The 27349-nt window shown below is 37.4% G+C and overlaps 4 protein-coding genes and 1 pseudogene across 5 annotated transcripts; 3 read left to right on the forward strand and 2 right to left on the reverse strand.

The window, feature by feature from the left end:
* Window positions 1-304: 304 nt before the first annotated feature.
* Window positions 305-12295, reverse strand: LOC149044810 (transmembrane protein 43-like). The gene is made up of 11 exons (XM_089206282.1): window positions 12168-12295; window positions 7463-7627; window positions 7013-7147; window positions 6316-6413; window positions 5148-5197; window positions 3427-3567; window positions 3199-3320; window positions 2560-2637; window positions 2236-2337; window positions 1638-1779; window positions 305-1542 (listed from the first exon to the last, which is right to left on the reverse strand). The coding sequence occupies exons 1-11, from the start codon at window positions 12198-12200 to the stop codon at window positions 1511-1513; spliced, it is 1098 nt and encodes a 365-aa protein (XP_089062408.1). The 5' UTR covers window positions 12201-12295; the 3' UTR covers window positions 305-1510.
* Window positions 12296-13806: 1511 nt separating this feature from the next.
* Window positions 13807-16076, forward strand: LOC149044811 (uncharacterized; annotated as a pseudogene). The gene has a single exon (XR_016186560.1). The product of XR_016186560.1 is annotated as an uncharacterized LOC149044811 (transcript).
* A 2461-nt stretch (window positions 16077-18537) lies between these two features.
* Window positions 18538-21780, forward strand: LOC113680277 (general transcription factor 3C polypeptide 6). Its single transcript, XM_027197294.2, has 6 exons — window positions 18538-18670; window positions 18764-18847; window positions 19499-19562; window positions 19922-19957; window positions 20688-20809; window positions 20940-21780. Exons 1-6 carry the CDS (start codon window positions 18644-18646, stop codon window positions 20997-20999), a joined length of 393 nt encoding a protein of 130 aa, XP_027053095.2. The 5' UTR covers window positions 18538-18643; the 3' UTR covers window positions 21000-21780.
* LOC113680276 (uncharacterized) lies at window positions 21128-23872 on the reverse strand. The gene is made up of 3 exons (XM_027197293.2): window positions 23571-23872; window positions 22761-22950; window positions 21128-21924 (listed from the first exon to the last, which is right to left on the reverse strand). The coding sequence occupies exons 1-3, from the start codon at window positions 23750-23752 to the stop codon at window positions 21814-21816; spliced, it is 483 nt and encodes a 160-aa protein (XP_027053094.2). The 5' UTR covers window positions 23753-23872; the 3' UTR covers window positions 21128-21813.
* A 9-nt stretch (window positions 23873-23881) lies between these two features.
* Window positions 23882-27312, forward strand: LOC113680275 (uncharacterized). Its single transcript, XM_027197292.2, has 7 exons — window positions 23882-24051; window positions 24775-24850; window positions 25194-25294; window positions 25693-25860; window positions 26056-26126; window positions 26300-26435; window positions 27008-27312. Exons 1-7 carry the CDS (start codon window positions 23977-23979, stop codon window positions 27020-27022), a joined length of 642 nt encoding a protein of 213 aa, XP_027053093.2. The 5' UTR covers window positions 23882-23976; the 3' UTR covers window positions 27023-27312.
* Window positions 27313-27349: the final 37 nt, after the last annotated feature.

Genomic DNA, 27349 nt, shown 5'->3' on the forward strand with positions numbered 1-27349 from the left:
ATGGAACAATCAACAATTGTAACCTGTTAACCATTTTACTCATATACCCTGAGGAAGCATGGCCAATTTAATTAAGGCTGCGTAATATGAAATGTGGAGGCCTCAGTCTCAGATTTGCCGTGTGGGTAATGCTAAATGCTAACGCAGTTTTGATACCTGAATCTCGTGTGTTGCAACTATAGGAAAGGACATCTTGTTGTAGTCGAGCTTCGAGGAGTGATCGATAGACAATGAGTTCTTATACAGCTGCGAGTCTCCAAACTGCCGACTCCTCGTGAGTTTTGACTGAACTTAACAATATCCCACTGTGCTCGATACACTTTAATTTAAGTACTCATCATAGGGCCACATTACTTGGAAATACTGTATACATCCCTGCTACGGATGAATGCTTGGTGTGTAGTATTAAGGGCAACTCCATACGTAATTCGTTTTTCATGGGCTGCTTATTGTACTTGAGGTTTAACCCTTTCCAACCTAACATCAGTATGCATATTCTCCATGCTGTTATCTATGCATTTCCTGAGGTGCTGAAGGAGAATTTATATCAAGATCTTCTTTAGTTGTTGGTCTTTTCCTTTATTCTCATGATGGCCTTATTAATGAGTGACTCAGGGGTGATATGGTAGAGATAATTTAGATACTAGTCACTCTTAAGGGTCAAAGTTTATTAATTTAAATGTGCAGGACCTCATCAAGATCTGCAATTTTTTATGCAGAGTAGCAATTGTTCAAATGCATTGTGTGATCATGACGTTATCTGAAATTTTCTGAAATCTGCCAGTTACATCCCTTAGAGCAAAACCAGACCCCTCACCCTTGAGAATACTAGCCAGGGCTAAATTAAGAGGGTAATTTAGTATTATCAACAAGTTGACAACATAAATTGGCCATCGTAAATAGTTTCAAAGCTGACGTTTTGAGGGTTAGCCCTTCGTCTTTACTAAATTACCCTGCTATACTGTTGTCCCCTTTGCATCAGCTATTTTGTCTTCAGACTCTTCAAACAGTGCTCTTTCTTGGAGGAGAGAATTTGCTGTGTGACAAAACCCAACAACAGCTGCAAAGGGCACTTTCTTGCCTTTCGACATAATTTCCCTAATTTAATCATATTAGTTATATTTTTTACATATAAAACATCAGCTCTAAATACAATTTTCTATCATTTTACACTAGTGTGACCTAGGCTGTGTGGGTCAGGAAAACAAAAACCAATACAGAAATTTACTCTTTTAAGTCACACTACCTATAGTCCTTCAAAATTACATCCCTAGTTCTTTGACTAACAAGACTAAAACTGACTTCTCTAACGTTTGCGTTAATATAAACTCTTCAGTGTTTTTACTTTGATTGAGAGCCTGTGCATGTCGTCTGGACAGCAGTATTGGGACAGCCACTTCTGCCAGTAATGTCATGCCTAGAATCGGTCGATGAGCTATCCAGCCAGTTGCTATGGTAACCAGGGACAACAAAGTAACAAGACAAAGGCACAAGAGCGTCAGGCCCAGGCTTACAACTTTGTGGACAACAAGCAACTGAAGACTGGAAAAAACAAGGGGCAGAGCTCGTTGTAACAGTGATATAAGGTAAACTTTTTCAATCAGTCATCAAAATGTTAACTGGAAGAGGTCACTTACTCAGTGCAGTAAGAATACAGGCCATCATCAGACCATTATAGACTTCTATTATCATAAATCCAAGGATCATCAGGACCAAGAATATCACCCTTAAAACCCACGTCAAAGCCACGTTTTTTAACTTCTCAGCTTCAAAAATCTCCTACAAAGAGAAATTAGTCAGTCAATCCATCAATGTAGCAAACACAGAGCTGACATCTACTGTATTTTTGCACAGAGTGTTTTAGCCACTACTGATGTCAGTGATCCTAACAGTATGCAGAATGCTTGTTACATTTAAGCCAAGAATGCAACCTGCCTCACCAAAGAGAGCAGACAGGTGAAAAACAGCACTTGTAAGGGGAATGGCCGTTTTTGTGGGCCCACTTTTTTCGCCTGCATCCTGTGTATAATTGCCAGGAATGAAGTGCACAGTTCTTGATATCAATTGAGATATTCTAAGGGGAAAGGAACAAGGAGGCATGTCTCCCCTTTTAAGGGTACAAACTACAATTTCGCTATCATTGTCCAGGTTTGGGCAGAGAAATGAGGAAATACTCAAAAAAAAGAGAATCCTCTAAACATAAGAAAAAAATTCCGCAAATTATTGTTAAGTTACCTCAGCACTCATTTCTCCGGGATAAAGAATTTCCAATGAATTGCCAGATTTTGTGCGATATGGTGATAATCTTCCACCTTGCTGTCGAGCTACAATACTGACCTGTCAAGAAATAACACAAACTGATAATTCATTCAAATAAAGGTAGAACTCTTTATAAAATGTTGGCATCAACAGAAATTATGGTACAAATTGAAGCGAGATGCAATTAGGATTTAGCTCTGAGAGGGAGGTAATATTCAAATGATAAGCTGAATTACACTTGCCTAACGCTACTTATTGCACATGTGCATATTAAAAGGAGGAGTTACAAGAGAACGATACCTTGATTGGGTCTCCCGAACCTAAGCCTGGCATCCCACTAAGCCCAGCATAGAAAAACTGAACGCGTACATCTCCCACCTGTTGATAAAATACATTTAAAATTGTCCATGGAAACTCTAAGTGAATTTACTTTGCCTATGATCAAGTATTTTTGGACCTTGATTCAATACACAAATTAAGTGATTTCTACATAACATAAAATTAGCCAAAGGCATTAGCTGGAAAATTGGTTCAGAAGGCTGTTTGCCAATGTGACCAGGCAGGGCTTTCAATGCACAACACCTAAGGGAGGAAGAAACAGCAAAAGGCACAGAATAACATAGAGAGGCTCAACTAAGGCCTAAGGAACAACAGACCTGACTGAACTAACACCCAACAGTGAAGATCTAGAGTTGCCAAGAAAAGGGGAAAACCGATCATATGTCAAACAAATAGTTGTTTTTCACATGAATATTGTAACACCTGTTTGTGAAGAATGAATGGTCAGTTTTGCTGACATGTCATTGGCTGACTCAAGCAGCTGCTGTCGTCAGTTATCAGCTACCCAAATGGTCTGCTCAGTTGTGATTGGTCAGTCTCAACAAACTTTTAGCCAACCACAACTACACAATCACAAGACTTTACCGCGAATCAACTTACACAGGTATAAAATGGGACTAAATAGTGATAAAACATCCCATCACGGATATGCATCTTCTTTCCTTGAGGAACTTCTTGGGGACTTAAGGGCTGTAATACAAAATACATTTTTCCAAATAGTCCTAGCAAGAAAAAAATAAATAAGTATGATAAAAAGGTTACCCCTCTCCCTTTATAAAAATCTTGCCTTCTCCAGAGGGCAGTAACTGATTCTCTTTCACAATATACCTTTGGAAAGACTGAATGCCCCAACTCTCACAGAGTCTGCCTCTTTAGTGTATGACTGTACTGACATAGTGTTAGGATTCTGATGTCCAGCAGGTTCATAAAATTGATTACTTAGAACGATGGTGTGTCTCCATTCAGTAGCTGCAATAGATCAAGACAAATTAAAATGAATAAGTAAAGGGGGCAAGTTTCAAAAGAAATTGTGGTGCATCAGAGGGGGAGTATAAAAAGATAATTTTTGTTTTATCAACTAAATTGATAACGTAAATTGACTCACGTAAAGAGTTTGAAATTTAATGAAACTCTTTGAAACTCTTTACAGTGGCCAATTTCCATTATTAATTCAGTTGATAAAAGTAAAATTATCCTGTCAGACAAAAATAAGCAGATCTATAAGACTTACATGTAACCAGAGGGTCATGTGTCTCAGATGTTTAGAGGTTTGTATATAAACCCTTTCACTCCCAAGAACTCATTAATAATTCTCCTTACTGTCACATTATGTTAGTTTGGAGAATTTGGTATTGGATCAATTAGTAATCCCATAATTGAAATTTTTATTCTCATCACTTGTGTACATGATGTTGTATAGATATACTAGGCAAAAATTCTCTCTTGTTCATTCAAGGGAGTTAAAGGTTAACTATGCAACTTTGGGAGATGCTGTTGGTTTGCCTGCTGACTCCAGGTTGAAATGTCCAGGTTCAAGCAAAACTGGCCAGGTTACTATGCAGTATTCATAAGCAAAGACCCTGTGGTTCCACAGGTGAATTATCTTCATCGTTGAGCATGGGGGGGGGGGGGGGGAACTTGAGAAGTGCTTGGAATTTAGCAGAGAAGGACTAGGATACCAGTGCTTTCAATAAGACCAGGCACCTGCTGGAGCTCCAGCAGGTATTCTGTAGTTGCATTGCCAGGTATACTTTGGAAGCTTTCAAGCAAACTCACAAAGTGTGACCTAAAAACTTGGACACCTTCTGGAGTTCCTTCCGTCGACTTTTACCTTTACAAAAAAATTTTGATAAAAATGATTTATATTGTCTTATCATATATTCCAGCATACATTTCATACATTTCCACCAAAAAAACATATTTTGAGTTTATTAGAACAAACTAACTCAAATTTCAGTAATAAGTAACCAATTATGCCCTTTCAGAGGAATTTTTGTGTGAAATTCAGGGAGCAGGCTTGCATGTCAGCAAATGGAAGATTTTGATCAGAAATAAGATGATCAGTTAACAATTGCGCTAAAGTAGACAGATATTAAATGATCATCTACAGAAATTAAGAACGAAAAACTCTGTTTGAAGCCAATTTATTTTGAATGGAACTAATGAGATAAAAAGAGGGAAATTGGCAAATCTTTGTTTGATTCTTCTGTTACTATTTGCCGGCTCGCTTCAGTTCCGAAATTTCACTTTCAATTATTGGAAAAAAGCTAAAAAGAAGTCCCGGAAAAGCTCGAACATAGTACAATTGGCAGATGGCGTGACAGCTTTAGCTCAGCTCAATGCTGTATACTCTCATAGAGCACGCTCTTTCAACCAATGACAGCGCGTGTTATATCCGAACTTCATTATAATGAAAGTTAGAACTTTTGCCAAAGACAAACTGTTGTTAAATATATTCATGCACATCTTTGGTCATGAGAGTGTTATAATAATTCCCTTTTAACTTCATTTAACTTTTGGAAAAAGAAGACCACTTTCACCAAACTTACTATATGAGAACTTTGTTTCTATTCTTCTACGTCCTCCTTCAAAATATTCCCTGAAATTTCAACAATACTTTGAAGACGTACTTCTCAATATTTCAAAATATTAAAATTACCTGTGTATATGGTGGTTCATAGAGTAGGTGGAAAAGGAAAACCTACAATAACTTGCTATTGTTGCAATTAACATTATGCATTACCATCTGAATGGCAAATAAGACCCCATTGTTTAGGTTATCAGATTTTGTTTATCCCCATATGATTTAACCCTTTGACTCCTGAGATCTCATTAGTAATTCTCCTTACTGTTTGCCATCCAATTTTTTATAATGTTAGTTTGGAGAATTTGGTATTGGATCAACTGGTAATCCCATAATTGATACTTTTTTTTTCTCATCACTTTTCTGCTTGATATTGTATTGATATTGTAAGGAGAAATTATGTCTTGGTCACTCATGGGAGTTAAAGGGTTAAGATAGAATTGGACTCAGGTTGGTGCTAATTTACTATATATATATATTAGTTATGATTATAAGTGATGTCAGCTGAATGCTTAACCAAGTTCTCACCATTTCATTGTTTCTTGATTGATTGGCAAACTAGTAGGGGCTTTTAACTTAACTCTTCAAGACCCTTAACCCTTTAACTCCCAAGATCTGATTGTTAATTCTCCCCTCTAGCTGCTACAAATATCTTTGTAAATTAGTGATGAGAATTTGTGTAAGATCAAGATAACAACTGCAATCTGATAAGTTTGAATATTCTCATTACCTGTTTGCTGGATGATGTAAGGATATTATAGGGAGAATTTTCATGTTGATCACTTCTGGGAGTGAAGGGTTAAGGGTGACTGGCATCTAATTTCTCCTTACAATATCACCCCTGAATCAAATAATAAAGTCAATAGAATAAAGGAAATCATCACCAACTAAAGAAGCTCTTGATTGTTTAACAAATTCTCCTTGTCATCAAGTTGAGAAATGTTTAAAGAACAGTATGGAGAATATGCATACTGATGTTATAGTGCAAAGGGTTAATGGCACTGTATTGTCTCAAGTTAGTAAATCACTGATAGATTTCAAAACTGATTTACAATGGATAGCGTAGCATGTATATGAACAAGGAGGAATCAATAAGAGGATCAGATCTGGAGAGTTTAAGGGTTGAGCAATACCTGGTGTGTTCATGCTCCACCCATTGGTACATTTCGACCTCTCGTCTTAGTTTGACAGCATTGACTGCAGAAATACCATAGTCTGAATCATTCAGTGCCTGACCAAAATAGCAATTAAAAACATTTATTTATTAACTGGTAGTATAATTTATCATCTATAAATTACATCATTTGTTATAATAATATATATTACAATAATTATTACAATAAAAGAAGATGATAACTATGACAATTTCCTCACAATATCATTATTAATAACATACATCTTTGCAAAACACGAGAGCTTTGTCCTGCTACACAAGGCAGGAAAAGCAAGTTAAAGATGTTGTTTCATGAAATTCGGTATCCAATATTACTTTTGGCAACACCACTAAACAGTTAGGCAATAGGTTGTAGGAAAATTTTTAGTCCAGAGTTATTATTTTGATATGGTTTTGATAATCGTTGATCCCCATCCAGACCAAAAATGCATTTCTTCTTATGATACCAAATACATTTTAAGCACAAAGGTGATGTGAAGTAACACTTAACACTAAATTCTCATTTTAAAAAAATCATAATTCATAGAAATTAACAGCAAACAGATCTTAGGAGTGAGTTGGTTGAGTCATGTTGAAAAATCAGCCATAAGATCTCAGGGGTGTTTAAACTGTCTTACAACAGAGAGACTCAAGGGAAGAAAAGATATTACTCTTACCCTGTCAGTTTGAAGACTTCCAGAGAGGTGAACGAGTTTATCCTGATATTCAGGATTTATTTGGTCAATGTCATGAATATGGACTACTTGTCTCAGACCCTCATCCAATGACAGAGCTGTTTGAAGGCCCTTTCCCTAACAAGTGAAGTGTAATAATTTCTTTTGTATAAAACATGTCTACAGCAAATTCCAAGGTTTTTTTTTTACACCTTATCAAGCTCTTTTGTCTTATCACACTTTGATTTTTGTATTCATAATTTGAATCTAAAATTCACTTGTTTTTAAAGCACTAGCAGAGATACATCTGTAACACTTGATGCAAAAGAAAAAGAAAAACAAAACAGTCAATAATAACAATTGCTAGGTATCTGTAATATGCATGCTTCTTGATTTCCTGTGCTATATCAAAAACAGACTGCTCATACTGCCCTTAGTAGCTTTAATCCTCACCTCAATCCAATTATGGGAGGAATATGAAACAATAACAAGAACAACTCCACACAGGGATGCAAAGAAACGTTCTTGCACTTGATCAAGATTGTCTTGGTATGAAACCCTCACATGGCTGTCTCTTGGTAACCTTTCTGTGCTATACATTTCTGGTGCACAGGGATTCTACAGATAAAGAAGTATATGCATTATGTAAACTACAATTGAAAAAATAGGTCCACAATGCGTACTTGTGTGGGATTTCATCAACAAAGTGTTTGCCAGGGGTTTTTAAGCGGAAGCAAACCTGTCGCTCACCGTGAGTCAACTGTACTACAGGTGTGATATTAGGCCTGGAATCAACAGTCTGAATAGTAATTTTTGTGCGGGAATTATTTGAACAAATACAGATTCACAGGAGGGATCTGGGGTATTAACTTATACTTTTATCAAGCAATATGCCTGTCCCTCCCAGCTCCCTGGAAGCTTTTTGGCGTGTTTTTGAACGTTTGGTAATCGTCTTCAACAAATAAATTACCTCTTGGTGGCTTAGGCTATCTATTTGTTTATACGGCAATACTGGAAATACTTGGAGCAGTAAATATTTTCGTAACAGTCATTGAAAAAAAATTGAAAAAAATTCTGCTACTACTTTTTAACTCGTGGATACACGATAGCGTAGAAACGAGTTCTTGTGGCGCTCTGCGATATGCAAATTAGCGTGGACTCTTCGTAATTAGTCGTAATTAGTCGGCTTCGAACTCGAGATCTATCCTTCCGAAGAAGTAAGTCCAAAGTCCTGGCGCTATTATGATTGCACTGATCGTTGCGATATTTATTGTCTTTACACGCCTGTTTCGACATTTACTATATTGAAATGGACTTCAAGTGTTTCAGATTAGTGCTATGATCAACTTAAAAACCAAATTTGAAGGGTCTTCGAATCGTCCATGCGCTAAACATAACGAGGACCAGCGAGAATCACGAAGAGTTTGTGAATGACAGCAGGTTGTTGACACTGAAATTCCCACGGAAACATGTACCCATGACATAAAAAAAATGATAATTTGCAGCATTATTTCTTTCTACGCCAATTTGGGTCTTTCCGTTGTAATCGTTTCGTTATTCTTCTATGCAAACGTGACTGTTTTGATGGTAAGAATGAAAGATGATCGCTTTCAACAAGTCGTTGCCGAGCACGTGACTATAATCTGGCCGGTGTTGTTTTGATCACTTGACGATCTCTTTTGCTGAAAATACAGGACGACTTCCTATTTCAAGGAATGCTTTTCCAATTAATTTCTATCGCATCGCTGTAAAAAAGTACAGGTATATGGGTGTTCTGAAAAACAAAAGGGAAATTCAAAACTACGAGAAATTGCGAGTAATCGGCCTCTTCTGCTACACGCGGGTTTTTTTGGTGTAACATGCGTGTGTTTCCCATAAGTTACAAGCACTTTACGCACGTGGGAATGCTGCAATCACGAATTTTAGATTACGTGAAAGTCACGCATGTGGTTGTTTGCTCACTTCACTAATATGCTTGTTTGCTTGTTGTTTTTTTTTGGTATCCTGGAGTATTTCAGGAGGGGTTGCAGACTTAACTGTGGAATAATTGTTTTATGCAGGGTTGTCAATAAAGGTTGCAGTTAGAAATTAGCCAAGATGCTAAAGGAGCTGCCTTGAAATGTCAAGACTGTGTGTTATGTAGTTTATTTTTGTCTTTTGTAAATGGTTTTTAAACTGGACAACTCTTAGAAAGATGACTTCAAACTTAATTTTAAAAGGCCTGTTCTGGTACCAAATGAATAAGCAGCATTTCCTTATTAATAGTTTTGCAAGTTTCTCATTACAAATTCCTCTGAAAAAAGGGAAACAATTTATATTAAAGTCTCCAGTAATGATATTGTTGTCTGGTGAAATGTTATTTAATACCTCAGTTATTGCTTCATAAAGTTGTCTTACAGGCACGTTTGGGGAGTGATATATCCCTATGATTGTCCAATCCTCAAGACTTGCTAACTTAATTACTGTTATTTCAACACCATGTATATTGTGACAATAGGGGTATTCAGGTAAGTATGGGATTTTACTGTACACAGCTGTACCACCATAAGACCTTGATCCATTGCTGGAATTAAGGTTATCATTACGGACGAGAACATAACCAGCAATATCATACATGTCATTATTATCTTGAGAATTAAATCTTGTTTCTGTGAAAATATTGATATCAGCACTTAGATAAATTAAGTCTTTATGTATATCTTCTATGTGTTTGTGAAGAGACCTTACATTTAGATAACACAGTTTAAGAAGGGAAAATGTTATGTCATGGAGAGGGAGATGCAAAGCTTAAGTTTTGCAGTTGTTCTTAATCTCTCCATCTGGATTAACAGCAATCTTGCTTTCACACAAATCAGAAATATATAGGCCTTCTATAGCAGTCACTCTACTGAGTCCCACATAATGTATGTGTGAAATAGTATTTCTGGTACTAAAATCCACAACAATTCTACTGTCAGTATTACCTTGTGACCTGTGAATTGTTTTTGCTGCTTCGGGACGCAGTGGAAATTGTTTTCTAACAACTTGTGCTGTTCTGTTTCTATCTACCGCAAACTGTGTAGTCACAGGGTTTACTGGGGTCCATGTGTGTTCAATTCCTTGTACATACAAATGTCTTTTTTCATTCCTTGTTTTCTGACCTACATCTGAGTGGTCAAATTGTACCCATACAATACCAGATGGTATTTTGGTTTGGTTTGTTGATGTAACTGAACTAGTTTAACAACATTTCCAGCGCCATTTGTCATGCCATCTTCAGTTTGTACATTCATGACAAGGTGTGTTCTTTCACCCTCAGCAAGACAAAGGGTTGAGGCCTTTTTTGTTTTTCTTGGATCATTGGGCATTTGTCTTAGTATTTTGTTTCTTAGCTCTGGAGAGATAACTCCAATAACACTATCTTGAGCATTTATTGTGAATTTGTTTCCTGTGGCTGCATTATGGGCCCTTTGTTTAAATTCATCTACTTTAGCATTCTGTATAAATAAGTGAGGTGCATCTATTGGGTTGTTGATGTCTTCTTGTATAGCTCTCTTTAAGTTTTGCAATGTCAGCTACTGTGTGTTTACCTTTACGCAACCTATTAAGTAATTCTACAAACAATTTGCTGTCTCTTTAACCCATGATTTCATTAAGTTCAAACATTTTAAAGTGTTTATGCCATAAACTGGGAGAAAGAACAGCATAAATCTACATTTTTGAGGTCTTTGAAAATATAAGCATCCATAACAGATTCTAATTGGAATAAGTCACCAATAGCAATTATGCTCACACCTCCAAAATCCTCTCTACAGCCTTTTATATCTTTAAGCCTATTGTTTAGCTGTATTGCAAACATACCATTTCCTACCATTGAGATTTCATCAACAAAAATCAATTGACTTCTCAAAGTATTCAGTCTACTTGAATCAAGCTGTTTGTAATTTCTCAGTGATTGATTGGCAGGAATGGCCAGAGTGCTATGAAGAGTGTTACCCTTAAGCTTTACCAGTTGGAGCTAATAGTATAACTTTGATCTGATGAAAATCATCACCAGCTCTAGTGTTATAATACTAAAGCACTGCCTGATACAAACCTTTTGTTAAATGCAATTTGCCAACACCAGCCCCTCCACTGAGGAAGCAGTAGAAAGGGGTTTCTGAGGTTTTAATCTGATGTAAAATGTGATAAAAAACTCTTTTTGCTCTATATCGGGTGTCTGGACCATTTGACGAAAATCGAAATCAGGTAATTCATTCAATATCAGTGGTTCATTATTCAGCGATGTTGATGGAATGTTGAGATCATCAGAGAGGTCATAGTTTTCACTAAAATCAGGATGTAAATCTTCATGAGATCCAATACTTGAACGGAATTGGTCAATGGAGATCCCCATATTTACTTGTGTGCTTGAGTGCGCAACAACAACAATCCAACTAACTAGAAACTCAGTTTATTAAAATAGATAACACTCTTGACAGTTCAAGGCAAAAAATAGTTTCTTTCAGTTTGTGACACTTTGAGACACTCGTGAGACATTTTGAGACACTCGCGAGACACTTTGAGACACCCTGAGACTCTTTGAAGCGCAACCCGCACAAATACATTCAAGCCGACAAATGTTGGCTTGCGAGAGTACAATGACTCCTTTCAATCTGGCACAACCCGCACCTAAGGTCCAAGCCGATAAATGTTGGCTTGTGAAAGCGTAAAAGCTCCTGTGCAACCTGCACTGAACATTCTTCTGTTATATCTTCTGTTATAGACATCCGAAGAAATAACGAAACAAACGCCTCAGATTATGAAAGAAAGAACACAAACCAGGGCCCAGTTGTTCAAAAGACGATTACTGCTAACCCACGATTAAAGCTTAATCAAAGATTTAATCTCTTTTGTTTAAAAAGATTTCAAAAGCTAATTATAAGCTGCACATGAAGTCAAATCGAAAAATAAAACTAAAGAGCAAGAATCCTTAAGAAAATCTCTTTTGGTTATTAATTTAACTGGAATAAAAATTGACGCTAACCCTGGGTTTGCTTAATCGCGCTTTGAACAACCCGGCCCAGGTGTACAAACGTAATCGCCTTTCGTGAGAGCTTAATCGTGAAGCTCCCACAACAAAATTGAAAAGTTAAAGCATGCAAAGAACCCGTGAAAATATGAAATGACTTATCCTTACCTTGGAAAAAAAAAAACCCCAAGAAACAAACATGAAATTCCGAATAAGTTCTCCAAAACCCAACGACTGAGAAGAGAAATGGCCGCTGTACAATACACTATGAAAAAACACCGACTGGAATCCAGTCTTCACGGCTCACTGAACGCAAATAGAAACCACGTGACAAGCACTTCTCTCTTGTGGACAAATAAATAAAGAAATAAAGAAATGAATTTCGCGGGCCTTGACAAAGTGTGGGAAATCCCACACAAAAAAGAGGGTCAGTTTCTATAGAAACTGTGGTACTGCTTAGGTGGAAAGTATAACAAGATAATTTAGTATTATCAACTGACTGTAAATGATGTAAATTGGCCACTGTTAAAGAGTTTCCCAACAGTGATGTTTTGAGTGTACGCCCATCAACTTTTGCTCTGGTGACAGGCTAACACTCAAAACATCAGTTTAGAAGCTCTTTGAGGTGGCCAATTTACATTGAACATTATCAACTTGTTATGCAAAATAGTCAAGTAAAGAAGTAACATAAATATACGTCCAATACTTAGACCCTGTAATATATTCTCTATATTGTTAGATCTATACATTTCCTAAGGTGCTGATCAGAGAATTTGTTTACAAATTGAGAGCTTCTTTAGTAAGTGATCATTTCTTTAATTCTTGTGACCTTAATGTTTGATTCAGGGGTGGTACTATAGAGAAAATTATTTGCTAGTCACTCTAGGGGTCAAATATTTACCGTATTTACCCGCGGATAGGCCGCACTTTTTTCCCGGAAAAATGGGACCGAAATTGGGGTTGCGGCTTATACGCGGGTACAAGCGTTTTGACACCTCATTAATATGCACGAGAACTCACGGTAGTACAATAAATTGGCGTTTTAATGTTCGCTTTAAATTGTTCCTAACTTACAACACATACAACTAAACGCGAAGTCCATATCTTCGAAGAATCTTGATTTTCTCTGCAGCAATGAGTGCATCAAGTTTTTTAACGTGTCTCTTGTTTGAAGATGTCCAAAACAGCTTGCACGGAATAGCCATTCCTCCTCGTGAGCCTTTCGAGTGCTTCCTTTTTCCAGTCACTTTGCAGGAAATTTCACCACCGTTCTCTATAAAATAGGATGCAATTCTGCTGAATTCCATTGGTAAATGTCCAACAGTTTTCTTCCCATCGATGCCAAGTTCTTCATAAACAGCCACTGCAAACTTGGCGTCTTTGTTTGACACTTCTCGATCAGTCAATAAGAAATCGCCGATTTTGGGTTTCCAACTGCTTCCATAAACATGATAACCTCTGATTTCACTCTCCATTTCATAAGTGTTAGTAGCTCCATTCATTTCTGCTCTTTAATTGGCAACGTGTGGCTTCTAATGAAGGAAAAGTTTTCACATTCGATCACCACAATGCGACGTGACCTACAACATGGCAGTTCTAGGCACGTGCTTGGCAATCTATGTAACCACAGTAACGCATGACCTTTGCTTTAATTAAGATTATTTTGTATATAAAATGTTGGCGAATAGACGTTTCAGTTTCTAGTTTGAACATTTTCACGTTCGTGTAGGAATTATTGCAAAAATAAACTTGACTTGATACACATCAGCTGTTGTTGATTTCAAACTTTGCTTTATTTATCCCAGTACTCGACCTCAACAATTTTTTTTTTCCCATGAAAACCATTGAAAGTTTGGGGTGCGGCCAATACGCGGGTGCGGCCTATCTGCGGGTAAATACGGTATATCACACACTCTTGATAATAAGTTATTCAAAGGGCATGATGATTTCCATAGATAAATAGGAGCACCTGTAAGATATACAAAATAATATGCATGTAGCTTTCAATAGGACTCGCAGATCCGAAAATTTATAGTTCAAATTTACAGAACTCAAACAATATATGTTAAAAACTTCTTTTGTGCAGTCATCATGGCGACCGGTCGAGCACTGCCGAGCTCGCTGAAATATTTTGTGTTCTCGCTCATAGCGGCTTTAATGATACGGGAGAAAGTCGAAAAACAACTCCTATATGGACCAGCTCATTTGGGAAAAAACGAGGAAGGACAAGAACGTCTGGCCGCTTTAATACCACTGAAGATGAGCTTGAGCTTGAGAACTCGAGCGGGATGCGGCAAAATGTATTTATCGTTCAGAATTCCATATACAGCGAAGGATACGAGGACCCTACAGCTTAGCCGAATTGTCTTAGGTGGCGATGTACATACAAATCCAGGGCCTTCAAGAATGCCGAAAAACCCGTGTAAGGAGTGCGTGAAAACTGTTCGGTCAAACCAAGAGGCCTTGTTGTGTGTTCATTGTAACACTTGGTCGCATGCCAAATGTATAGGCCTAAGAAAGGCTGAATTCAAGTCGTACAAGGTTTGCCCTGAAATACAATGGACCTGCTCTCTCTGCTTGCTTCCATTTAGCCAAGAAGAATGCTTGAAAGATTGTCTACAGGAAGAATTTGTTTCGATAAATAACAGTGTGGAGGAAGATGATTATGCAAATAACAATGCTGGCGAAGCTGTTTATGCAAATACATTGGACGTAATGAAACCCTGCATACGGGAATCCCCTGGGAGAGTAATCGTTGAGGAAAGGAAAAGGAATTCAAGCGGAGCCCTTATTGTTCATCTAAACATCAATAGTATACAAAATAAATTTGAAGAACTAAAAACATTGAACAATTCCCTTAGAGCACATATTATAGTAATATCTGAAACAAAAGTGGATAGTTCCTATCCCAACAGTCAATTTAACCTCCCAGGATACCACATGTATAGAAAAGACAGAAAAAAGGGTGGGGGCGGACTGTTAGCATACTTCTCTTCAGCTCTGCCTTCTAAGAAGCGGGCCCTGCCAAAGACTTACTAGACCCTCGAGGCAATTGCTGTCGAGGTGAAGATAGGAAGCAATGATTTGTTAGTTCTGTCAATCTACAGGCCCCCAAAACAGAAAATGAAGGGAAACGAGTCCAGCCTCCAGGATCTTAAAAGTGTTGAGGAGGAGCTTAACCACATCTGTCAGTGGGCGTGTTTCCAAAAGCAGTCTGTCATCATTTTAGGGGACCTTAATCTGGACAGATTGAGATTGGATCGTGCTGAGGGGAAACTTCTGAAGGACCTGGAAGAAGTCAATAATCTACAGTGCATGATAACTGAACCCACCCGAGTTACAGCTCACTCGGAGTCACTTTTGGACGTTATCCTAACCAACAATCCTGAACTGTTCAAGAAATGTGGGGTTTATCAGCCAGAAATGAGTGACCACCATATGGTGTTTGGAGAAATGATGGAGAAAGTCCACAAACACAAGACTCGCACTACCACTTTCCGGCAGACAAAAAGTACTGATTTCGAACAGCTTAACCGGGACTTGGAGGCTGCCCCCTGGCATGTAGGAGAGATTTTTTGTAATGTGGACGATCAATATGATTATTGGAAGGGACTGTTTGAGAGCGTTGTGGATCAACACGCACCTACTAAAAAGAAACGAGTCAGGGAGAAAGGTATACCCTATATGACTCCAGAATGGAAGCAAGCCATCAGAGATAAGAGAAAATTTGCAGTTCAAATTGCAAAGGATCGCTCTCTTGAAAACTTTGAGCTCAAACGAAAATACAGGAACATTGCAACACGGGAACGTAGAAAGGCAATAAAGGCCTACTGGTATGGAAAATCGGAAGAGCTGAAATCTAAGCCCAGCGAGTTTTTTAACACATTCAGGCCATTCATCAGTACAAAGACAAAAGACACCAATGCTATATGTTAGAAATCTGAAGATGGCGAGGTCGAGAAAGACCAAACTGTGGTGGCTGAACTCCTAGCAGGCCATTTTAATACGGTGGCAGCGAATATAGGAGGCAACCATATCACCAGCCTAACCGAGAATGATCATAGGAACCACAGTAGTGTCAAGGCTATTGAAAGCGGTTACAAGGGGAATAAATTTCATTTCAAAGAATTTAACAAAGAGGAAGTGCAGTGTGCTCTTAAAAATCTCAATGTAAGAAAGTCGTATGGGTGGGATGTGACAGCACCACCAAAACTCTTTAAGGGAGTGGCTGAAGGAATTGCACCACCCTGACTAGACTTTACAATAACTGTATTGACTTAGGCGAGTGGCCATCTGAATGGAAGAAAGGCGAATGGACCCCTGTATTTAAAAAGGGAGACAGACAAGACAAATTGAACTATCGTCCAATCACTTCACTTATATGTGTGGACAAGATTTTTGAACACTTACTCAGCAAACAAGTGACCAGACATTATGACCCTGCTCTGTACCACAGGATGACAGCTTATAGAAAACAACACAGTTGTGAGACAACCCTGCTGATGTTGATTGAAGACTGGAGGTCTGCAGTGGACAGAAAAGAGCTGGTAACAATATTATCTGCTGACATGAGTAAAGCATTTGACTCGTTAAGCTATTCACTCACTCTAAAAAAGCTGGATGCCTACGGTTTTAATAGCAGTTCACTTGAACTGATTAGATAATTTTTTGATAGCAGGCTAAACAGAGTAAAAATAAATGGCCACACGAGTGAATGGAGAATTATGGAACGTGGTTGTCCTCAGGGATCGTCATTTGGCCCTCTCCTCTGGAACATGTTCCAAAATGATATGGCATTTCATATCCCTGACTCAAACCTTACGCTCTATGCTGATGACCACCAATTATATGTGACAGGAAAAACCTATGAAGAAGTCGAATATACTCCAGTGACTCAGGGTCAACAAGCACTGTTATGGTATAGGGACAACTTTCTCTTGGCAAATCCAGATAAGTTTCAGTCTCTTACGATTAACCCAAGAAACATAGATGCAGATAAGAAGGGCAGCGTTCTCAACATCGCCAATGACGCGATCAGGAAAACTGAAGAAATCAAGCTATTAGGAGTAAATATAGACAAGAACCTTAACTTTACACAACACATTAGCGAAATATGCACTAAAGCCAGCCAGAAAGTAGAAGTCCTCATGCGCTTGCGCAACCTAATACCATGCCAAGCTAAGCTCATACTGTATAAAACAGCTATAATGCCACATTTAACATACTGTCATTTAGTCTGGAACTTTTGTAAATCTTCAGATGGGCGCAAAATCGAACGCATCCAAGAGCGAGCCCTGCGTGCGGTCTTCAAAACAACAACAGAGACATATGAGGAACTTCTTAAGCGTGCTAAGTTACCTACGCTTCATAATAGACGCTTACAGGACATAGCAATACTAATGTATAAAGTAAAGAACGATCTAGTACCCAGCTACATATCTGAGATATTTACTCGAAAGGGTACTCGTTATAACCTTAGGAATAGTGACTTTGAAATACCACGATTTAACACTATACGCTATGGTAAACACACACTAAGGTATCAAGGACCATATATTTGGTCCAAATTAGAAAATGGTATGCGTGAACTACCAAGCCTTAGTATCTTTAAAACTAGAATCCGTAGAGTTGACCTGGTCAGCCTAGTGGAAGACAGTGGCAACTGCTGCAATCTTTGCAGCACGTGATTTTTTTTAATTATCTGCATGGTACAAGTATTTTTTATGTTATCTGAACATTGTTAATATTTCTGAATATTTTTAAATTTTAATGCATAGTTTATCGGCTATATTGTCACTTATTATGATACTGTACATAGTTTTTTCTATTAATTTAGTAATAGTAGGTGTCCCCAATTAGCTCTATGAGCTAAATACATTGACACGGTAATAAAGATTTTATTATTTTATTATTTATACATGGGCACACATAGATATGGAATTTCCCTTTGGGTGTTCAACCTGATAGCTCATGAGTGAGCGCAGTGAACAAGTGAGATGTCTAGTTGAACACTAGCCTGCAGTGTAGGATTAGGGAGAGCTAATGTTATAATCTCTTGAACATTTATCTGACTGAAGGGGGCAGGGAGTGGGCAAGGGTAAGAAGATGCCTGCCCAAAGAGGCTGATGAAAAGCAAAACACCCCCTGATTAGCTGCCCCTCAATGCATTTCCAGAAAAGAGCAAGTTACCAATCAAAAGTGAGGTAAATTTTTCGGCCCTTGTCACCGACAAAGCTCATCAGGTTGCATATTTTCTCTTTTTCTGTGCACTTGCTGAGCGGTCCTCCGAAAGCAAATTCGCAGTGTCGATAAAATCTTTCCCACTCTTTACTCAGGTCCGAAGCAGCCCAGTTCATCTTTGGCCAGTTGTACGACAAGTTAGCGTATCCTTCTGCCATATCTTTGAGCTAAGTTTCCTTCGAAATCCCACTATTTTGACACCATGTTACTTAATTGGACTTGCGACCACAAGTTGTATCTATAACAACACACGTACTGTGCCTACAAGTGGTCAGCGGTATACATAACACCCAGTTTCCCGCGGACAAGTTGAGATTCAACACTTTACCTTCTTAAATCTGCATGACAGTCTGCACATTGTCGTTCCAAGGTTTATTATCTTGTTGTACAGAGCTATTCTAGTAATGAATGAAGAGGAGTGGGAGGAAGAGGTACCTGAATTTCTTTTTAACAATCCTTGATGCTCTGGTATAGAAATAAAAGTTATGTCTTGAATACCTGAATCTTGTGTGTTTCAACTATAGGAACATCTTGTTGTAGTCAAACTTCAAGGAGTGATAGATAATGAGTTCTTGTACAGCTGCGAGTCTTCAAACTGCCGACTCCTGGTGAGTGTTGACTGAACTTAACAATATCCCACTGTGGCTAATGCACTGTTAGAACTCAACATAGGACAACATTAGGTAAAATTTGTCGCACAGCCCCATACTACTGTAAAACAGATCTGTTTTCCCAATGGCAATGTATTGTTTTGTCATTGTTTTCTCCATCCAAGAACTGAATGTATAATGTAGGATGGGGCTGTACGGAAATTTTTCCCAACATTACTTGGAAGTCCTGTGTACATCCCTGCTAATGGTTATTATGCTTGGTGCACAGTACTAATGGCAACTCCTTATGTGATTCCTTTTTATGGGTAGCTCATGGTACTTGGGGTTTAACTCTTTACAACCTAACATCAGTATGCATATTCTCCTTGCTGTCATCTCTGTATTTCCTAAGGTGCTGACAAGGAGAATTTGTGTGAAGAGCTTCCTTAGTTGTTGATCATTTCCTTTACTCTTATGACTGTAATGTGTGATTCAGCAGTGATACGGTAGGGAGAATTTAGATACTAGTCACTCTTAAGGGTCAAAAGGTTATCAATTAATTGTGCAAGACCTCATCAAGATCTGCGATTTTTTATGCCAAGTGGTAATTGTTCAAATGTAATGTGTGATCATGACATTATCTGACATTTTCTGAAATTTGATTCCTAGGGCATTGATACAGATGAACCTGTGTTACAAATTGGGAATTACACTTTTCTTGGAGAGTTTAAAGGTAGGAAAATCTTTGTGTTTGTTTTAGCATAATCCCTCAAATTGCTTCTAGGTTAAAGAAAAATGGAAACTGAACCATCAACTGAAGTCACATATATGATTTTCATATATTTGCAGTTGTTTAATCACCACTTCAAGGTTTTATTTTAAAATCACCATAATGACCAGCTCCCAGTTGGCTTGTTAGCTCAGTTGGTAGAGCGCTGCACTGGTATCACAGAGGTTATGGGTTCAAATCCCGTACAAGTCTGAATTTTTTTTTAGGTCTTATTTTTACTACTACTTAAGTAGTGTTCATAACTATGAGGATCACTTCCATACTAATATTTGTACAATTCTCACCACTGGCATTTTTTTCAGAATCCCTTGGAACACATGTATTGTTTGAGGAGCTTGGTAATGTTGCATGGTCCTTTTAAGAGTAATTTTTTATATTTAAATGACCACTGTATATACTTGCCAATAAGCTGATTGCAAGTACAAGCCAAGACCCTAAACTAATGAAAAATAAAATATAAGCATTTCGGTATTTAGAGTTAAAGCATGACTAACATCTTTGTACATTGTTTTAGCATCAGAAAGCTTGACTCTAACTCTAAACTCTCTCACTCTTAACCTCTCAACTCCCAAGATCTCATTGGTAATTCTTCTTACTGTCTGCCATACAGTTCTTGTGATGTTAGTGTGGAGAATTTGTTATTGGATCCTCTTTTAATCCTTAAATTGATATTTTTTTTTGTTCTCATTACTTGTCTGCTTGATATTGTATTGATATTGTAAGGAGAAATTCTGCCTTGGTCACTCTTGGGAGTTAAAGGGTTAAGTGGTTAGCATGTCACTGATCCTTACATGCAAGGTCAACATATTATCAGCAAGATACAAAGTCAACATGTTCTCAGCAAGCAAGACTGAAATTTTGTCTTGATGAAAATACCAAATTCTCACAACCTATTTACGAGGAAATGTATGTCAGCTAGAAGGGTGTTTTTACCAATCAGATCTAGGGAGCCTAAGGCTAACAATGAATATATTTTTCAGTCCTCTTCATTTCCTTTTGTTTGTAACTTTGAGTCTACCTAAAGAGGTGACTATTTAAATAACTGTTTCCTGTCTTTTCATTTCCTAGAATCAAATGATAGCAGTGAATCAAAACAGTTAAAGTACAGATACAAGACTACTAAAACATTGGAAATGACACGGGCATTTTTGGTCAAAAAAGGAGAGGGAAAAGAGAAGAAAAACAAACAGGTAATAACAACTTGTTTGACAATAGAATATGAACTTATGTGTGCCTTTGAGATGTAATTATTGTTAAAATATTAAGGATGGTAATTTTTTTTGTAATGCATAATTACAAAAATGGCTGTTGAATTCATAGACTCCTGGTCCTTCAAGTGATGCACAGGAGCACCAAGAGCAAGAACATATTGAGGAATAAATTAGGTGAAGAGAAACAATTGACCATGCTGTGACTCAAGTTAAGGTTGTCACTGCTCAACTTTGACCTGATAGAGAAGCAGACATCGGTGCATGATTGGTCGGAAATCAGTGATCAATGGAGCAAGATGTGCATACATCTTTTATTGCTATCACTGAGACTTATTCTGCATGTGTTACAACAATCTTACAACAGAACCTACATCCCACAAACATGCTTACAGCTCAGTAAAGTCTCTCCTCTACAGAGATGTCTTGTTGAAGGAGAGATGTCTCCTCAATACAGAAGTCTTGAGGATAGTTGTAGGAACATTATTTCCAGACTGGACCACAATTTTTGTTCCTTGAATAAGTGTCCCAAAAGGGAGATTACAAATTAAAATGTATTTGACATAGGCTCTCATACTCAAAGAAATTATTTTCCAAAACTTTTCATGTTAGAATGCCTCAAAGCACTTGAAATTATTTGAAAGTTGAATTTTAACATTTATATATGGTGCCTCAAAAAATAAATTTAGTTATTATTGGAACTCAAAAATTAAGTTATTACATTTAAATTCGTCATACATTAATATTCTTAACATATGTGTGTTAAGAAACACTTTAAGAAACCTCCATTTGAAAAGCTTAGTCTTGGTTGAATTCTCTTTTGTTGTGGGCAGATGTAGCTTTATTAGAAGTACACCAGTCCTGTAATTTCCATTTAACAAGCTGTCATTTTGGCTGTGAACACACCACAAATAAAATCAATAAACTATAAAAAGCAAATTTTCCTTGTTCGAATTGGTGCCATTTATATTAATTATGAATGTCTTTTAGTGTAGAGTGTGACTCCAGTTGATTGGGCTCTGTTGTAGAAGGTCCCTTTCCTCCAAATGTCTCTTCTCTGTGTTTCTCTTTTGTTGTTCTGCACGCAGTTCCATCAACTGAAGCAAAAAGAGCAACATAACTTTTAAAGGGATTAAAACATAATTGAGTTTCTAAAGAAATTTTGGTGCTGCTTCAGTGGGCAGAATAAGGTTTCAAGTGTTAGCCATTTGTCAGAGTGAATAGTGAAGGGCTAACACTTGAAACATCAGCTTTGAAACTCTTTATGATGGCCAATTTATGTTATGAATTCAGTTGATAATACTAAATTACCCTGGTAACACTTTGACCCCTAAGGGTGACTTGCATCTAATTTCTCCTTACAATATCACCCCTGAATCACACAGTAAGGTCGAGAGAATCAAAAAAATCATCACCAACTTAAAGAAGTGATTGATTGTTAAACAAATTCTCCCTGTCAGCACCTTAGGAAATGTATAAAGAATAGTATGGAGAATGTGCAAACTGATCTTAGGGTGTAAAGGGCTGAAATGTAATCACTTTGTTCATTAAGGGAGACACAGTGGCCTAAAGGTTGGTATGCAGGACTCTAGGTCAAGAGATGTGGGTTTGAGATCTGGCTGGTTTAATGTGTTGTTCTTCACTCTCGCAGTGCATCTCTCCACCCAAGAGTAAAAATTGGCTGGCAATTGTTAAGAAAGCTTGATGAAATACTGCAGGGTTACCCTGTGATGGACTAACATCCCATCCAGGGGGGAGTAAGGATACTCCTAGTCGCATTATGCTAAGGAAACAGGGATAAGGAAATGTTGGGTGAGCTACTGGGGTGGAGTGCAGACTTTATCTTCACCTCTACTTTGGGAATGAAGTTGAGGCAGTTGTGCAGATTGGCCAACTACAAAAAACTATTAAGGGGAAAATTAAATATGCTTACCCGCTTGTTTTCATTCCGAAACTGTTGCAGATATTTCTCTTTGTTGATTCGTTCTTCCTTGTCCTGCTGTAAACAGATCCTGTCATAGTTTATAGCAAAGTCACTTTCCTTTATCCTTTCAGTCAGGTGTGTTTGGTGGGCCTCATCTTTTTCTTTCATTTGTTGCAACAGTGCTCTACGACTCTCTTGCCTAGAAATATTAAGTTTAGAAGAAGTTATGAATGAATGAATGAATGAATGAATGAATGAAGAATAAGTCATTAAATTTTAATAACTCGCGATAAAGAAAGGCATGATTGAGGTTCAAAAGCCACCGCGGTGATATACTCGCAGGCGCTGTCGGGCTCACTCACGTTCAAAATTGTTAGACTTGTAACTAATCGGGAGCGCAATATTGAGGCATAATCATACTCTTTTCACTACGACCGTGGAACAATCCATTTGTTGTTCCTTTCAGAATCGTCGATCATTGAAGGGTTTTGATCTGCGCAATAGATTGTTCCAATCCCCCTTGAAATACAACAGACACGATCAGCGCAGTAAAACTAAAAGAAATCCTCAAAAATTTCCGCTCTGCTGTTATTTTATTAAAAATCTATGTATAACAGTAGCATTAGATAATAGGGAGAACCCCCAACATCAGGATCTTTGCACAGGAAGTTGTTACCAACACTAAACCAGACAACTGTTCTTTACAGGTGTCGGAGGTTCATTAAAATTTACTGTTTGATTCGCTACCACTTCAACTGGAGTGGTTAACAACATGTTTACAACCTCTAAAAAGTTAACTTGATTTTAATAATGACTTACTTGACTCTTTCTTTCTCCACCGAATTTCCGTACATCGGCTTCGCGTATGCATCGTTGCGCAGTTTGTAAATCTCCCTTTTTCCGCGAAGTTTGTGTTCATGATTAACATGGTGCGGTTGAACTGTTTCAAGGCTCACTGTTCTTCGACATGTTTCAGGTTTAAGAGGATTTAAACGACTCATCGTACTAAACCCTCCTCTTTCCCTTTAAATAAAAAATTGAAGATTGAATAACAAAATTTCAAGCTCTCTTTTTGGAGAGCACACTGAGCCTCTGGAATCCGTTTCTATGGCAATATGTCCGCTGCCCAGAAATTATTTCGGGCACCATCTATAATCCAACATGGCTGCTTCATAGGCAGAAGACCTTGAGTACATACTTGAATACCTTTGGATGAGAATACGCCATGGGAAACAGTGAATCAACAAAGAGATTGACTGTTGAGAGATCAGAAGAGGAAGGAACCCCAGGAATTGTTAAGGTGAGAAACAGTTTAAAGGTGACACAGGTGATTGCGAACTGGGTTTCATCAGCCTCGTTTCAATATTGCGGCGCCTTTCAATATTCTTGAACTTTAAAAACTTATAATATATTCTAAAATGGTTCAAGATTTAATTTACTTTCACGGATTTCTTTCTATGTAAGTAGCACACGTCTCTTTTGAAAAAACTCTTCAATTAAATTAGTGTCTCGAATATTGCCACCCACTATAAAAGTGCATCTGTTCCACAAGTTGTAATGAGCTACATCCTGAACATGTGGCTCTTTCACTCGGTTTTATTCCCTTTCACTCCCCAGACTCTATACCGTTCTCTGATAGATTTCTTATAATTATATTTCTGAGAATTTAGTATTAAACTAAGTCTTATTGATGTTTTCCGTCTTCTCATAACCTCTCTGCATCACAGAAAATGTATAGATGATGTAAGGAGAAATTCCTTGTTGGTCACTTGCAGGAGTGAAAGGGTTACTGTGCTCACATAGTATGCGGGCACAGGTACAATCCTTGTCAAAGTTTCAATTTTGCTTTCAAAAGTTACTCTCTGCAATTGCTTTCATTGCAGCAAATTTTACCCCTGAGTGAAGTTCACCTATCACCTGATTTTGGCGATTGAAAAACAACCAGATTAAAAGTCGGATAAGTTTTGACATGCTCTGAGACATATTGAAATAAATCCATCTTTTGTGTTCACTAAACATGTAGATTTCTGAACGGGTCATGCGACGTCTTAGAGGAGAAATTGACTTACCCTTGAAAGGTGATGAGGATGTTACCCAAGGTAGGATATTTTTGTTTCATATCTCATCCAAAGAGGAAGATTTCAGTATTGAGAATGGATGCTGTAGTGACAGTGTGACAATTTAATCTCTAATTACTGGGCTTCCTGTGTAGTTTAGTGCCCGTGCACATGTCAGAGTTGTTAATCTGCACATGTCAGCTGACTTATTTTTGTTAGGCCACCATGTTTATGTTGTTCAGTATGTAAGCACAAGGTCTCGTTGAATAAAGCCTCAATTGTGCAAGGATCAAGCTTCTCTTTCATTACAGTGTTTCATTAAAGTGTAGTAAATCTTCTAAAATACTCTGTGTAATATCATTCTGTATAATGTTGAACTTAATAGATGACATCAATAAGATTTGGCAGGAATTGCAGCATGAGAAAGTCAGAATGAAACATCAGGAAGAACATTTACAAGAGATTTTGCAGAATGCTTTTGACGAGGTGAGTTCAATATTACTGGGAAATTACTACAACCTTAACCCTTTAACTCCCACAAGTGATCAACAAAAAACTTCACCCTATAATATTCTTACATTATCCAGCAAAAAGGTGATGAGAATGTTCAAACTTATCAGTTAGAAGTTTTTATCTTGATCTAACACCAAATTCTCATTACTAAGTTACAGGTAAGTGTGTAACAGCTTGAGGGAGAATTAACAATTTGATCTTGGGAGTTAAAGGGTTAAAATATTGTTATGGGAACATCATAATGTCTAGGACTCTACATACTGGGACTCTGTTGTGTAGGATCTGGAAGTTGATTGTGCTCACCAAAAGGTACATATCTTTATCTGTTGAATAATATGTAAATAGTTACTTAATTTATTTTTTGTTTTCAGGGAAGACAGGTTGAAGCTAAAAGGCTTAGAGAAAGCAGAGGTAAACTAGGAGACAAAGATGTACAAGAGATTGACAATCATTGGAGAAAACTGTTAGAGGAGAAAGAAGCTGAGTCAAAAACAAAAGAAAATAGGCTTTTGGAAAAACTTAGTACTTTGGAGAAACAGGTAATGGTGGCAGAAATTTCATTTTTACAAGCTCTAGTGTCCTCTTTCAAAGTTGTACAAAATTGAACTACCAGTAATGTTATAAACTTAAGAAACTTTGAAAAATCCCTCCTTAAAGACATAACTTTAAAAAATAACTTTCTTTGCTGGCTTTGACATAAAAATTAAAACATGCAGTTATCTTATTGATGTTAGATTTCAGAAAAGGAAGAAGTGACATTAGAAAACTTTAATCAAGCTGTAGAAGAGACAAAACAAAAATTCAGGTATGTATTTGTGAAGTGATTAGTATGTTTCACAAGAAATGCCACTAAAACTGACATGAACTCTCACATGATTGGCTATTTAGTTTTTAAGTTGACCTTACCATTTGTGCTGGGTGAGTCAATTGTGTTTTAATCAAGTTATATCCAACTTGATTCTTTTTTTTCAATCACAGTGTACCAACAAAGGTCATAGCTTGCCAACACCTGAAGAATGAGATACTTAATTGCTACAAACAGAATCCCAATCAGGCATTGAAGTGTTCACAGAAAGTTAGAGATTTCATCAACTGCGTGGAACAATCTCAGTTAGTAAGTGTGTGATAAATCCTCTATTCTTTCAAAATTCAAGTGTACATCATTCTTATCATCAATCCTCTCTTGTGCCCCTGGGGTGTAAGGTTATGACCAGAGACTAACACTGCCTCTTTTCTTTAGCTTCTCTGTTGCAATCCTTACCTGTGTAGGCAAAATTTTCAAGAGACAAATCTTTCTGATTACCAGTACTTATAGTTGGACATTTGTCAATTGGTGGATTGTCCACTTAGGGTTTATATTCCTATGATCTAGACTTTTTGTTAGTTAGCAAGGATTTGGCTTTGAAAAGGGGTGTGGTATGTGTCTCTGTGTGTTCCTTTTGCCAGTTGGTAACTTGGAGAATATGTTACTTTGTGTTAAACTCTTTCTGTTTTGTTTTTTGGATGACGTAAATTGTAAATGCACCTTATGTGCATGAATTATTATCATTATTTTTGTTATTCTCTTTCAATGTGATGCTACTGTAAGGGCTTGTGATTCATATATTCACAAACAAATATATATAGATCATTTTTTAATTTAGTTTTACACATACACTTTTATAAATAAAGTTATTATTATCACAGGAAAATACTCAATGAAGGAAACCAGTAGCCATAGCACCACATGATGCAAAGCCTTGCTTTGAATGAGTGGCTGTGTCAACTATACAAGATGAACACTACCTCAAAGAAATATTTTAACATAAAATAAAGAAGGATCAACCTTTAATATGCTTTCTGAGTTGAAAAAGACTCAACTGACAGTGCAAAGTGTTGAAGAACAAAACACTCAAAGTTTATTTTGCATGTGTTAAGATTTCAAAATAAGATTGTGTTTTTGGTATTTTGTGCAATTAAGAGGAAGAATAAATGGTCTGGTTAGTTTTAAACTGAGTTTAGTTAGACATTTATAAAATGTTAGAGTTC

This window comes from Pocillopora damicornis, chromosome 5, assembly GCF_964200805.1.
Source record: "Pocillopora damicornis chromosome 5, jaPocDami1.2, whole genome shotgun sequence".
NCBI classification, from domain to species: domain Eukaryota; kingdom Metazoa; phylum Cnidaria; class Anthozoa; order Scleractinia; family Pocilloporidae; genus Pocillopora; species Pocillopora damicornis.